This window comes from Falco peregrinus, chromosome 8, assembly GCF_023634155.1.
Source record: "Falco peregrinus isolate bFalPer1 chromosome 8, bFalPer1.pri, whole genome shotgun sequence".
Lineage (NCBI taxonomy): Eukaryota > Metazoa > Chordata > Aves > Falconiformes > Falconidae > Falco > Falco peregrinus.
Window position 1 is genome coordinate 11,803,926 of NC_073728.1, and position 14,740 is coordinate 11,818,665.

At 40.4% G+C, this 14,740-nt stretch overlaps 1 protein-coding gene across 1 annotated transcript in view; it reads right to left on the minus strand.

Moving 5' to 3' along the window:
- Positions 1–14,740, minus strand: part of UNC80 (unc-80 homolog, NALCN channel complex subunit) — a 129,877-nt gene that overhangs the window by 74,152 nt on the left and 40,985 nt on the right. The window contains exons 22-23 of the mRNA XM_055811761.1: positions 10,333–10,505; positions 4,087–4,299 (exon numbers count right to left, since the gene is read on the minus strand). Coding sequence (XP_055667736.1) covers positions 4,087–4,299; positions 10,333–10,505 — 386 coding nt within the window. The remainder of the gene's footprint in view (positions 1–4,086; positions 4,300–10,332; positions 10,506–14,740) is intronic.

Consider the following 14,740-nt stretch of genomic DNA (forward strand, 5'->3'; position numbering starts at 1 on the left):
GTGTCAATTTTCAGGGTGAAATTTTTTGCAGATTTGGTTAGATAACAACACAAACACCCAACCTACATGATAGGGAGGAGGAGATTACGCCATTATTTTGCATGCATTTCTTCCACTTTTTTTTCTCCCCTTGATATGTGTGTTCCACACTTTTGCTAAGCCTTTCCACTCAGAGTGTATGCCTTCTGTTTAAGAAACTATCCTGTGACTTAGGAATCCAATAACAGCCCCTGTTTCCTCCACAAAACTGCTGAATGCCCATGGGAAAGCCTGCTTCTATCTTTAAAGGAGATGCACTTTCCAAAAAGTGAACTAAGAATATACTTATAAAAGCTGGGAGCATGCATGGGCAATGATGTAGAGGGAATCCATGTAAAGAACACAGACAGATTTCCACTGAATACTGTTACATTTTCCAGAAAGGCACTGATGGTTTATTTGTGGCTGTCTGCCAGCATCATTATCAGCATGTAAACCACCCTCATGGTGCTATCAGTAAAGCTACAGATAAGGGTGTGTTAGCAAGAAGAATGCATTCCTCCTAAAACATTTCAGAGCTATTAAGGATTTCCTTAACTTTCTTTACTGCAGGTAGGTGAAGAGAACATAGTATGTAAAACTTTGTTCTGTGAAATCTGTAAGGGAGGATACGTGTTTAATTACAGAATTTTTATCAGTACTTGTCTTTTGGCTTTTTTGATTTTGGGATAGTTTCAGAGGAAGATACTAAAAGAACTTCTGAATCTTCTAAAGTCAGAACTGACAGTCATGCCAGCACTATATAGTTTTGCTGTCTCGGCTGAAGTGACGCAGAAATACATAAACAGGCACTTATTACAGCTGCTCTTCCTTGCTACTAAGTAGTCCTTTTGAAATCCAGCAACTATGAAGAGGGTAGACTCTTGCTACACAAAGAAAATAAGGTGATATTGTTGTGGTTTGCAAGCTGATGCAAATAGTTGCTAATCTCAGCTGTCTGTGAGCTTGCACATTGCTAAATAAACTCCACATTTCCCTCAATTTTTTCATGTTTCAGGCTTTTAAAGGAAGAAATGTACTGCATGCCTCTCCACAAAGTAGTACTTTATCACATATTATTTACACTGTGTTGTCCACCCTAATATTAAAGCAATCATACATAATCCCACAGCTTCCTACCTAATGAGCACTGAATTCCTGAAGTATTATCTGCATGAATTATGCTTGGTTTTCCTAGCAAACAGAGAGCATGCCACACTTAAAAAGAAAATGCATCTTAACAGTAGCAGCCAAAGGCAGTGACAGACTAACCTAATTAGAATAGATTTAAGATTGTGTTGTTTCAGAAAGGAGCATAACAAGTGAGGTTGGTTGATTCAGTAGGCTTTATCACTATTAGGAGCAGTCCAAACCTTACCTCAGGTAGAAAGGGTTTACCACTGTTATTCTCCAATGAGTATTAGGGAGGCTGAATTAAAGGAGTTGTGTGGGGAAAAAAATGTTTTACATTTATTCTTGATCTCACTAAACTTTGACAATAGCATTCTATATCACAATTAATGAGCACTGATAGACAAGGAAGAATCCCTAATGAGCACAAATTTCCAGCCTTATTTACTGCAAGGAAAAGAAAAAAAAAAAAAAAAGAAAAAAGAACAAGGCCTCAGTGCATTCAGAGATTAATATAGTCTTTTCTCTTTGTCCAAGAATCTTCCTTCCACAGCAGCAGCTCTGCTGCCACTAAGCAGCAAGGATGGTGTGCTGTAGTGCTGACTAGGATCTGGCAGCATGAAGGCAGAGATGGGCTGGGTGAGGTAGCCCGTCTTCTTGGCACTGGAACTGCTTAGGAGCTATATGAGTGCAGTCATACCGCCCTTCATGCTGATACTACCCACGGTGAAATGGGCAGGTTAACACACAGAAATGCCAGCATGTTCTACAGCAGGTGCCTGTACTACAGCAACAGAGAGCTGTTTCTCCTTATAGTTCAGCCTATCTGGTTGGAATCTGGTCAGAGCCAACAAAAGCAGCCACCTGAGGAGCACAGCTTGCAGGGTTCCAGCCCTACGGGCTTGGCTGGTGGCTGCCACTTATACTCGCAGCCAGCTTAATTTGAATCAGCTTCTGGGAGGAGAAGCAGTGCCAGAGGACCAGCCTTGCCCATTATTCAGCATAAAGGACATAAAGGAATTGCACCTCAGCAGTGTTTGGTGCAGACCAATCCTGAAGCATGAGCTTGATTGGGGGCTAGTGATGCTGTGGGTAACTGTACTGTCCTAGACTCCAGTGAGAAGAAACACAAATATTAATGAGGGGCAGGACACCTTGCAGTAAAAAGAGAAGAAATGTGCACTGTAAAGACTACTTTCCAATTCTTCTCCTCCCTTACAGTAAAAGTAAAAGTAAGGCTTTTCCCTTCTGGGACATTCCTAAGCAGCCAGCAAACATATGCTATTCCTAGCAGGCAGAATGCATCCAGGTAAGTCTTACGATGCCATTAAAGTTAAGGGGAAAAGAATTACACCAAGTTGCCTGCCATCACATTTCCCTGGGTCCTTTCTTGTGACCTTGCATCATGAAGTTGTACTTTTAACGTTTTAAAAAGAAAACCTTCCTGGAATTTTTCCAGCTCAGGCTATTTCAGTCTCTAAAAATGGCAGCTAAGGTGGAATCTAACTGGCTTTACCAGTTCCTGACGTGCTTGCTCCGATTTTTCTCAGACTCTGAAAAAAAGGAATGTCTAGAAGCATGGAATCCACAAACAGAGATAGTCTTGACTGTCAGCAACACATGCAAAAATACAAGGACTATGTAATCCTATGTTCTCCACTGAGAAAGAGTTCTCAAAGGAGCTAGGCTAAGGTGATGACCTCACAGAAAGCAAATACTTTCACACTATGTACTTTTCCAAGGAACTTTGGTATTAGTGCTGTTATTAAGATAGTCACTTGTGTTTGATACGTAACAAGAGAGTATGGTGCCCTGGTAGCATTCCCTGAGTTAGCTTTAGAGATGGAAGAAGAGCTGCCAAGAGACAAAGCATGTTAGCCTGGGTGCTCAGACGCTAGCTAGGTTCTCCCTCTGGGCTGCGTTTTGCAGTGGGAATGTACTGACATGGTCAGCACCAGCTCAAGGTTCCCTACAGTGTGCTCCACTGAGAAGCATGCATTGGCTTAACCTAAGAGAATACAGGTCAGCAAGGCTTTTTTGGCATGGCTTATGTAAGTACTCCAAGACTGCAGAATACATGTTTTTCGAATTCCCCTAAGCCTTGGATTTTTTGTCTCTTTTTCTCATTTTTTTTTTTTTTTTTTTTAATCACGCTCACTGTAAAAATCTCTGGGTTTGTGAGAAGAGGTCAGAGGCATAAAGCTTGCTTCCAGACAGACATATGTAACAGGCACCATAGAGGTCAAAGAAACTTCTCCCACTTTTTTGAATTGTGTGAAATTACTTGCAATAAGTGTCAGGCCTTCAGCAGGTATACCCTGGTGGGTTTCCAAAGGAATTGCAAGTAGCACTGACAGGGCCAAACAGCGCAGTTGCCTGGTTCATGTAATCAAATAAAACTTGAAGAAGCCAAGCTCAAAGCAAACAGAGAAAGTTCCTTAGATGACATGTAGTAGCCCTGTAGAATTCCTTGCCAAAGAATGATGAGCGCTAACAGTTTATGTGGGTGCAAAGAGAGACTGAGTAAGTATGTCAAAGAGAAATCTATTACTAAATATACGGTAGCACATCCAGCTCAAGAAGCCCTAGGCTAAAAATATTTCAAAGCTAGAAAAAAGCAAGTAGTATCACACACCCTGCTTTTACTGTTCCTTAGGCATTCACATATGACAAGTGCTGGAAATGGCAGAGCGGACCAAGTGGATCCTCAGAGGCAACAAAGCAGGGGGAGTGGAGGGGAGGGAAGGGCACACTGTTGTGTCCTAACAAAGTCTATTCCTATTAGGAGAAGAACTAATTCTGGCAGGCTGCAAAGTCAAGTTGGAAGGGAGGCTTATGAGTCCCCATTTTACTGGAACTGAAATTCTGTATAGGATCCAATTATCTTCACATTTGGCTATATTTTTTAATGTAAGTAGAAGAGAAACAAACACTTACATCTCCCCACTGGTAGAAAAGCTTAGCTGCATTCCACTGCAGCTTCTGGTTCCTTTTGTTGCCCACAATAGGAGAACGTCCGCGGGACAGGCCTTTCTTAGTAATGTTCACATGGTGGCCCTTCATCCATTCAGGCCAGTTGCCACGATTACAGCGGTGAACAAAGCGTGCACACTCGAGGAACAGGGCTGCTCTTGCCACTACAGGAGCTTCCTGCAATGATTGCAAAAAAGCACCTTAAATACAAACACATTGGAAAAACTCCCTGAACATTAGAGGACTTTGTGTTTCAATCAATTGGTTTGCAAGCTTGCCATGGAGTTGCACAGACTGAGCAATCTCTCCATCAAAAACTGAAAACAGGATCTCTGACGTAAGTCTCATCCTCTTGAGCTAATAAAACCAAGGCTCATAAGTACTGAACAGTTACACTTAGTCCAGCCACTAGACGGGCAGAAAGAGCCACATTATAATCCTATAAACAACCTTGTATCACTGCCCCCTGTAATGCTTTCTTTCAGAAACCACATGACTTCCAAAAAGCAGAAGCATGCATCTGACACTAACTGGAGGAATGCATCAAGTTTTCTTTTCACCTTTGCTAGTAGGGCTGTAAATATTGCAAGTGCAAACGGCAGCACGGCCACATGAATCCTGGCATTTGTCATGTTAAGTTCTGCTTGCACACCTTCGGGGTGGAAGCATGAATGGAGGCTTGCTGAAACTAGCAAGAGTGCTATTTTGCACTTATAACAAGCAGATATGAGGAGAGATGTCCATTACTGGCATAAGTCAACAAAATTGTGCTGGCCTAACTTCAATGGCCTTAGCAAGCATCAGACAATTTAGCACTGAAACAACATCAGGCAGCTGAGTTTTGAAGTGATTGACTATTTTCCAGAGGAAAATCCTCCTGCCCTCAGCAAAATTATATTGATTGTATTAAATCACCCAACAGGATCCATGTTAGACCAATAAAGAATGCTTCTGAAACTCTCAAGTACGTTCAAAAATGGACACTGCAATTTGTTTCCTAACGGGTATAACTTAGACTCAGGAACAAGCTTTCTTCCCAGCAGTCTACAACTCCGCAAAAATAACATCTTTACAGAATGGAAAGCGACTAAAAGCAAATGGTTCTCCTCATTTCCATTTAACTTCCACCCTCTTTTCCTGCAGTTTTCACAAGCAAAACCCCGTGTGGCCAGCAGGTTGTAAAACTAAGAATAAAACAATGCCCACAATTTTCAAGTTGGCTTTGAAAGATTCCCTAACAGGGATTTCACAGGACAGAAACATGTGTATTCCACATATTTAGATGCTGACAGCTTTAATGAGATAATTTAAACAGATCAGCATCTACCTATAAGGGGAGGTTCCTCATCTGTGGTCCATAAATAACAGACAGGTCCTGAGACCATGGGGATGGTCTATAGAACGTTATTAAATAGTGCTTCTAAGAGTGCTTTAATCAAAAGGAGAAAGCAAGAAATTTTGGACCAATATTCCAAAAGTTTGGGAATTGATTTAAGAAATTCTGTATTGCAGCTAAAATTATAGCCAGAAAGTACTGCTAACAGGACTGAAAAAAGTCAAGCCTTTTAGGGGACTGTCAAAAAAAAAAAAAAAAAAAAAAAAAAAAAAAGAGAGAGACATGTTTTTTATAGATTAACAAGAAAATGTGTATTAATTGCTTCCTGACACAACATCCTGTTGCAGCTTTTTGCTCATATTTTATTTCAGTGTTGGAAGAAAATAGAAACCTTTTAGAAATTCTCTTGAATAAGAACATTAAAGCTGTCCCAATGTTCTGATGAGGAAGGCAGAAATCTGAAGCCAGACACTTACTGACAAACAGAAACAAAACTAATCACCTAGCACCTGGAAAAACCATTACAAATTACACGTTGCTCACATGCAATATGAAACACAATAGGAGAGGATTTCATTCTTTTATTTTCACAGAGTAAAACCTTAACCATGGAGACATAAATGAAAAGATGAAGCCCCAGACTTAGTCTCCTGTTTTAGTTCACCACTGGTAAAGTAGAAATTTCTTAGCATATATGAATCTTGTAAAAATATTCGTTGTAAAAATGAATGAAGCAGTCAACTACTGTAACTAAAGGATGATATGTAGGAATTGGGGGTGGGGGTGGGGGGTGGGGGGGTGTTAAAGGGGAGGAGCTGGAGTTCCAAATTAAAAATCACTGAAAAGACTTCCTGCACAAAGGAGGACTTTCTGAATATCATGGGGCACAAGCTCCCTGCGATTGCTTACCTGAGGATCAGAGAAACCTGAAGCAGCAGCAAGAGAAAGATGAAGATGTGACAGAATGGACAGGATGGATTCACACCACAGAGAAACACATCACAAATGGAGAGAAATGAATCAGGCAGGTGATGCATAGCTGAAAAGAACACAAGTTACCATAGTCACTGTCAAAACTTAACACAGCAGCAACTCTCTCACAAGCCTGCCCATGCCTGTGAAACTGTTCACAAGTCAACTTTTAACATTAGGTCTACTGTATCACTTTGCCTTTTGAAAATTTTCCCATATAAATTGACATGAATAAGAACCACCTTTTTTAAATAAAATTTCAAGTACTCCCATTGGAGCTTTTCAACAGATTACCTGATTTGTACTAATAACAGTAAAAGCAATGGCCTGAGTGGGATGGACCAAATACAGAATGGATTTGGAATTTTACAGCATCACATTACTGTTCAAGTAAAGCTGATTCTGTAGAGTTTTATGACTGCAGAACATTTAAGTCTAGCTTTGTTTCCAAGGATAATCAATTATATAAGACTAATCAACCAGTGGTAATTTTCTTGTGCCCCTTCTTATATTCCACAGGCAATTTGAGCAAAATTAATTTCCACTGGTCTCTGCAAGATAAAAAAAAAAAAAAAGGGCACAAATTAGCAACAATCTACTTTTAAGAGTAAATAAAGTAAATTCAAGGACAGTCAAATGGTGCTGACTAGATAGCTCTGCTTTGTCTAGCCACAGGATAAGTCTGACATGAGGAGAAGCTTAGCAGGTATATGAAGATAGGTTGTGGGTAAATTATTAACCAATGTCTTGGAGAATTGCCTCGGAAAATTAGCTCCAATCTCTGATTACATCTCAAAACGGTCAAGTACAATCCATGACACAGGTCTTTGTTTCCGTTTCCAATCCTCTACTTTGGGAACTTGTTTGGAGTAATATCTGGTTTCCTTCCAGGTCATAAGACATCCTATAGACAATATTTCTGGTACGGAAACAGGGACATGGGAACAACAGAGCCTGCCTAAGACCCTGAGTGACATGGAGTCAGGATACTGGCAAGTATTTGTGCACTTTAGACTTTGCTTCTGCCATCCCAATATTTAGTAGGTCCTCTCAAACATGACCCTGCCATAAAGCAGTGCCATTATGGCATTTCAGCAAGGATAAGAGAACGTGTTAGAACAGAGCAGCTCACACATCTTACTGGAGGTATTTAAAGGTGATAGGTTTCACACATTGCTAAATTGGTCAATTTAGTTTCTGTTTCCCGACCTGAGTCATTTACACTAGTCTAATTGGGATACTTAGGTAACATCTTTATCCAGTGCTAGACAGTTTATTGGGAACCCTCTGCAGAAACTTGACCACAGACTGAAATATCATATTACTTGCCTATCAACCTCCAAAGTTTCGTAAGAAGGGAAGTGAAATCAACTTTATTATTGCCAAGTCTGAATTTAAGCTGGCACCGTAAGGATAAAGCTGTCTGCAATATATTATCAATTGTCACTGAATGTTTACAAAGCCGTAAATTGATTGTAGTTTTATAAAATTCAGTCAAGGATGGATGCTATTTCTAGGAAAATATGTTAACTACGTAGTTTCTAAACCTAAAGCAACACTCATTTTAACATATAAATAAATCACTACCGCTGTAAGGATTCATCAGCCTTTGTTTCACAGTTCTAATTTCTCTAAATCATTGTGGCAAACCTGTATAAACATCCAGGCTGATCAAAGATCTTGAAGTTGGTATAAGAATGGAATACTGAAAATCTGCATGAAAAAGCATGCTCAAAATGTTTATGAAAGAACTGAAACCAGAGCTGTTTGTCTTTCATTTTTTAAAGGATAAAATTACTCAAGATTTTAACTTGTATGAAACCTGATTCAAACTATTACTTCAAAAGCCCAAAACCAGAAGTTGAAAAACCAGAATGTTTTCTGTTGGGTATGCTCTGTTGACATAAAATATGGGAAATTTCCATAACAACATACATTGTTATTAAGCAATACAGTGAGATGACAAGCTGTCATCTTTTGAAATCTGCATTGCATGTGACTTCTTGACTTTCCTATATCTCCAATACTTTGTAGACAAAATGCCAGCTGAGCAGACACTTGTAAGGAGTCTCCCAAGTCTGTAATTAGAGCAAGGCTTCTTTCATCTTTAGCTGCAGACCTTCTAGAAACTCTGATACCAAAGCCTTCTGAATCATTAAGCAGATAGGAAAGAGAGTCAAGACTCCATTTTGTAAAAGCCAGCTCTGGAAGTCGGAACAGACATCTTCAACAGTTCACTCTGATTGGTAGTTTTCAGTTAACTTCATACATGGGCACAGAGTAAGCTGGTCTGTAGCTTAAGCGTTAGGCAAATTTATAAAATAAACAAGAGGGTTACAGGCAATAGGACATAATTTTCAAACCCCTATTTTATCATCTGATTTATTAGTACACAGAGTAGCACATGCCCAGAAGCATCTTAATGACATACTTTTCAGCAATAAGCTCCTTCCTGCCCATACACCTTATGTTTCCTGTTTAGTTTAAAATTTGCAATGGGGCGGCAGCTTGGCAGCCTTAAATAACCAAGTTCTCTCTGTGCAGCACACCTGGTAGGAGTGACTATCTCCTCAACCCACCTTCTGAGCTCACTGCAACCCTGACTGCTAGGAACCACTTCTGACTGTGAGAGCACAGGACAGGCTTCCCTATCAGCCACTGCTTCCATAGCTTCCAGCCAGAGGGACAACGATCTCCAACAGGAAGAGTGGGAAGTAGTGAAGAAAATACCTGTCTACTGGAAGATGAACACAGACCAGTCCAAATGGTAGAGCGAGATGTGAACTGATAGCAACAGTGACTTTGGGCCAATATTAATGCAGACTTGCTTGAACCTGCAGCTTAAGGATGCAAGGTTAAGAAGAAGGTATAAAGGAGTGGTGCACAGAGTGTATCGTCCCTACAACTATGCAGCGGAAAGGCAGCACAGCTCAGGGCACAGCACTAGCAGAACAGGAGAGTCCATGAGCCTGGCCTCTCCAGCAGAGAGCAAATAAACCGAATATAAGCATAAATGACATGACATTCAGAGAGGCAAGAGGTGGGGAGTGGGAAGACAAAGGGATAGAGAACGTATGGGTGCTCTATGAACACAGGCTTTCAATCTTTTTCAGTTTGTAGACATCCAAATGCTTACGGAAGGAAGCAGAAGAGCACTGTGCGGAGAAGTTACTAATCATTGGCTGGCTTTTCATAGCTTTTCATATTTGTCACGCTCTTGTGCTTGTCACATAAGCACCTCACAGAGCCCCACTGGCCTGTGAACCACAGGCTAAAGGACACTGTTTTAGAAATCAAGGAACTGTTAAAAAAACAGCAGCTGCAAGGAAAAGAAGGAGGGAGATACAGAAGAGACACTTGGTGTCAGGAAGGAGGGCCTGAATCGTATCACGTCTATGATTTGTATCTGCAAATTAACAATAACTGCATTTAAAAGCATGCACACTCTGACATTTGAAGTTTTTTCCACTGACTGGCTCTGGTGACTAATAGTTCAATGTTGCCCAATATATTTATATCTCTGTCAGAACTCCTGAGTGGAATTCCTGTGCCTCTCCAAGTAGCTATCCAGTCTTCAATCCTTACTCTGTAGGTTATTATTGACACTAGAGGCAGAAGCAGAATGGCTATAAGCAAAATTTGAAGTCTTACAATAAATGCTTTATGCTGGCAATAGTATAGTTCTGGGGATCCATGTAATAAAAAAAGATCCATTCTGTCTGCATACTCATCCAGTCATAGCTGCCAAAACTCCACCTAATAACAACACCACCAGTTGGCATTGCTGTGACGCTTTACCTGCTTTCTGTGCAGGCATGAACAGAATTAGTGAATGACAACAGACCACCACATATGAACATGATCTCACTCAGCAGGTAAAAATACACCAACAAATGACTTACAAGATCTAGGGCTGCTGCCAAAATGGAGGCATCGGGGATAGTGCCTGGTTCACAGCAGTTCAGGAGAAACTGAAAGCGCTTCATGCCTTGACGGATTGCTCCCAGGTTCACAACGTTCTTGGGTTTTCCTCCTTCTTGGTTGGAGGTCAAGTGATCATCAAAGCTATGGCAACCTAAAGAGGTAGAAAGTACAGAGGGGATGCAGGGAGGGGTGGGGAGAAGGGAACACAGTTTCTCACCAACAAAAAAAGTGGAACAAAAATCCTGATGAATACAGTCTAAACCCCTTGCTCGCCTTGACGTGCTATCTTGAAGATAACAGGGGCATTTTTACAATATTAATGACTTCTGTGAAACAGACGTGCAGCAAGCTAGATTCTGGCCTTGGTCATACTGATGTCTGCCCAAAACAATTCCACCATATACTCCTTGTCAAAGCCCAGGACCTATTTCAACATAGGTGAACCAAGATATGGCCTTTCCTCCCCACCTCTTTAATGCATATAATCTTGCTTACTGTTTTTCCTGAATAATCTCCTAGCTTACTTCTCTATTGCCTCAAAGTTTACCTTAAAGTGAGGCATGCAAAAACCTTATTTCTCATGTATCAATTTAGTAATATATCATCTACTAAGAGACAAAAATCAGTACCAAATATCAGAAATGTTCTCTGTGGAAGTCAAGTACTGTCCTTTTTTTCAGGCATACATCTTCCACAATTACCAAAACACCCAAAGTGAGACTGGACTCAACAACGAAGTATCATCATCATTCCAGCCTCTCTCTCTTGAAGTGTCTTGCACTCTTTGGGATGGAAAGCTCCCTAATAAGAGTTCCTTTTGAAATGAAGCTAGCACCCCACTCCAAGGTTTCCTTCAAGCACAATTTTAAACTCCAGGTATAGAGTTCACATGATAAATGAACTAATCCCAATGCAGATTGGAATGGACACTTCCGAATGCAGAAGATCATTACGCAGTCATTACCGAGAGCTGAGAGAGGGGTAGAAAGACATATATGAAAAATCAGGAAAGTATTTTCAGGTCAAAACAAGAATAGTCAGCTCTGTGCTTTTTGTCTTTATCTATAATACTCTCCCTGTTTACATGTGAAAGTATAGAAGTTTACAGAATACTGAAGGATAAATATCTGAAGAAGAGAACACCAAGTAGAGAATTCAAGATGGGCTTTAAACATGGATCTGAAAGACTGGAAGCAAAATGTCAGCTCTATAGGACTTTGTGACTTCTCCTTCCTCAGGAAAAAAGAATGGCTGAAAATCTAAGTTCCTTTGAGATCGCATTCCCTAGAATTACTTGGAAAGCACTTATGCACCACAAACAATAGTCACAACAGAAAATGACAATGTAGATCTTCAAATTTCCCCTGAAGACAGAGGTATATCAAATTTAAGGGATTCTTTATGACACCTGTGGCTTTTCTCTCTTCTGTGAAGCTGTACATAGTTTTCCAGTAAACAAAATGTTCCTATATTGGGAAATATTTCATCAAAATGGCACAAACAAACAAACAAAGTAGAAAGAACAGGCAAAACAATCACATAAATGAGCGGGCACAAATACTCTTTTCTTCCAGCTCCTGTTTCCTTATAGCCTGTAGCATACTATCTGAGCCTTCCTGCTATGGCTGTTGTAACACTAACTCATTTGAGGTATAAACTAGTGTTTCCTATTCAGAGCCCTGTTAGGGCTGGGCCTGTATGAGGTAAAGAACAGAAACCTGACTTTCTGACCCAGAAAGGCATGCCTAAGGCATCTCCCTAACCCCTGCTATAAAGATCTAGCAGAGGTTTTGTCTATCTGGGTTCAGCGGTACTACCTAAGTCTATCACTTTGCTGCCCTTTGCAGTTCCAGCCTTGCACTTTGTTGAAGCATTACAAGAGAATCCTTCAGAGGTAGCTGGTGACTGTCCTCCACTATGCCCATCCTGGAGTAGCCTTGCTGTAATCACGGGAACCCTCACTGGCTTAATGTTAACATAACTCAGCCCTGGAGAAAATCTCATACAGAGAGCAGAGACCATTCCTAACATAGGGGGACAATGGACGTCCAAGCTCCTGCCCCCACAGTTACTTCGTGTGTGAACGTGAGATCACCGGTTAGAGCAAGCATGTGATGTGGTTCATCTGTGCTGTTGTGCCTTGGACACCCTGGCAACTTCTGCGGTCACTCACAATGTCTTCAGTAAGTGCCCAATGGAATGTTAAGGGTCTCATGTAAACATACTGTAACTTACTTCTATGTATGTACTTTGTTCTTAGTATACATAAAAAGATCATAAAAAACAACATTTTGTTATGCATCAATGTGCATATATTAATGTGCATATATATATGTATACATACGCACACATACAGATATACACACACACTCTTACTTACATATCCAACACAGAATTTCCAGTGGTCTAGATGATACAATGAAGATCGCAATCCATAAATGATATGACAAATTGTTTTACGTTATTGTTTTTTACTGTAATGTATTTCTCATCTCTCTGTCAGTTTGGTTTACTATGTTACAAAACCCAAAAACACAAGAGGAAACACCACATGTGAAAAGCATGAGCAAAGTAATGGCATAGCATCATGAATGACAAGAATGAGAAGGCAAAACCAGCTTTGGGGTCAGACCCTAACGGATTTAATAGCATGCCCAACCACCTACAACAGGCTTTTATTCTCTTCTCCATAAGCACATAAAACCTGCTGACCTTCGTGGAAGATACGGAAGCACTGGAAATTTGAAGGCTGTCAGTAATGTTGCTGTTCTGTGTTATAAACCGTCCTACACTGAAAAGGCCTCACGTCAATGTCACTGCACACATGCAAGTGCATGCACACACAGGCGTGTACAAGTACTCTACTATTTTTGCTAGTGATATGTGGCTTTCATTGCATACCAGAGATCCGTGTGGACGTGGTGATACAACTTCCTTAACTGTCACACGCTGCCTTAGAAACCTTAAATACCCTCCTTTCGCTTCAATTAACGATCAGGCAATAGCCCAGTCCTCCTCATCACCATCACTAGACAATTTGCTTGTTTCTCATACTAACATGCAAAGGTCTCTCTGTCTTTAACCCATTGCATCACTTTTATTATGGCATCTCTAGCACATGCTTATGTCAAAATCAAGCATGTGTCACGTACATCTCTTCTCTCACAGGCAGGTAAAAGATGTTTCAAGTTCCCCTCATTAATTACATAAATTCTGATGTTACTCACAGAAGGCTGAAGTACGGACAAAACTTCCAAAGTTCAAAAATCCAATACTAGTGTGTCATCTGAGTTTTGTATACATACAAGATGTGCCACACATACTGAACAAAGCTTTTGATGCTCACAGGGCCACGACTAAATCTGTGCCATTGAAACAAGAATATGGGCACTCAAGGCAGAAGCAGACTCACAGTGGCATAAAACCAGCATTAGCAAGATGGAAAAAAAAAATTCCTACAAGAAAATACGAAGAACATCTCACATGACCACTGTAGAAACATCTGTGGCAGTCTATAAAAATCTGACTGCCCTCAGTTACTTGTTCCCAGCAAGAGCTGAGAGAAAATATGGTGGAAGTATTTCACACCTACTTCAGCACAAAGTATGTGATGAAGAAAACAATGCAGTTCCTTCCATCCTGGGGGTATTCAGCTACCAAGCTATAACAGACTTCTGAGCTGATGTATTCTCCTGCTAAAGGAATGATACATTCTACCTAGGAGCTAGTTGAAAACCACCACCAGTGTTTCTGCAGTGGTAGAATGATGACCAGTTTACACTGGCAAGATATGCTCATCCTTTGCTAGTGTCACTTGCCTGAACATGCCTTACATGCATTATACTGCAGGTCTGGGACAGATGATGGTGAAATACATAGAACGCAGTGTCAAAATATAATGTTAGAAAATAAAAGACATAATGCTACAGAAATCATGATGAAAAAGAAAATCTACTTTTTGTGTGTTTTTGGGAGTCAGGTTGTGTTTTCTTGAAAAAACAGTAACATAACTTCAAGATATAAGGTTGTCTCCCTGACAGCAAGGATGAGCTCTGAGCTGAGGACATGAGCATATGAATGCCTGCATGACATTTTAAGACAGAGTATATGATGACCTTGTATTATTCATAAAGGCACTTTTCAAGCATTGCTGATTTTGAAAATACATTGCAATTAAATATACTTCTGTGGAAAGGAAAAGTGGTGGTGGTGTTATGTTGTGTGCTAAGAAAAAGGGACAGCATCCCTAACAAATGGTATGCAGACACTAGACATGCAAACACAGAAGAAAAGAGATAATTATAACAAGGTTTGTGCAGGGTTTTCCATTTCTGTGCCGATCTTTGCTAAAACTGTCAAATGGTCACAAATTGGGAAAAAAAAAAA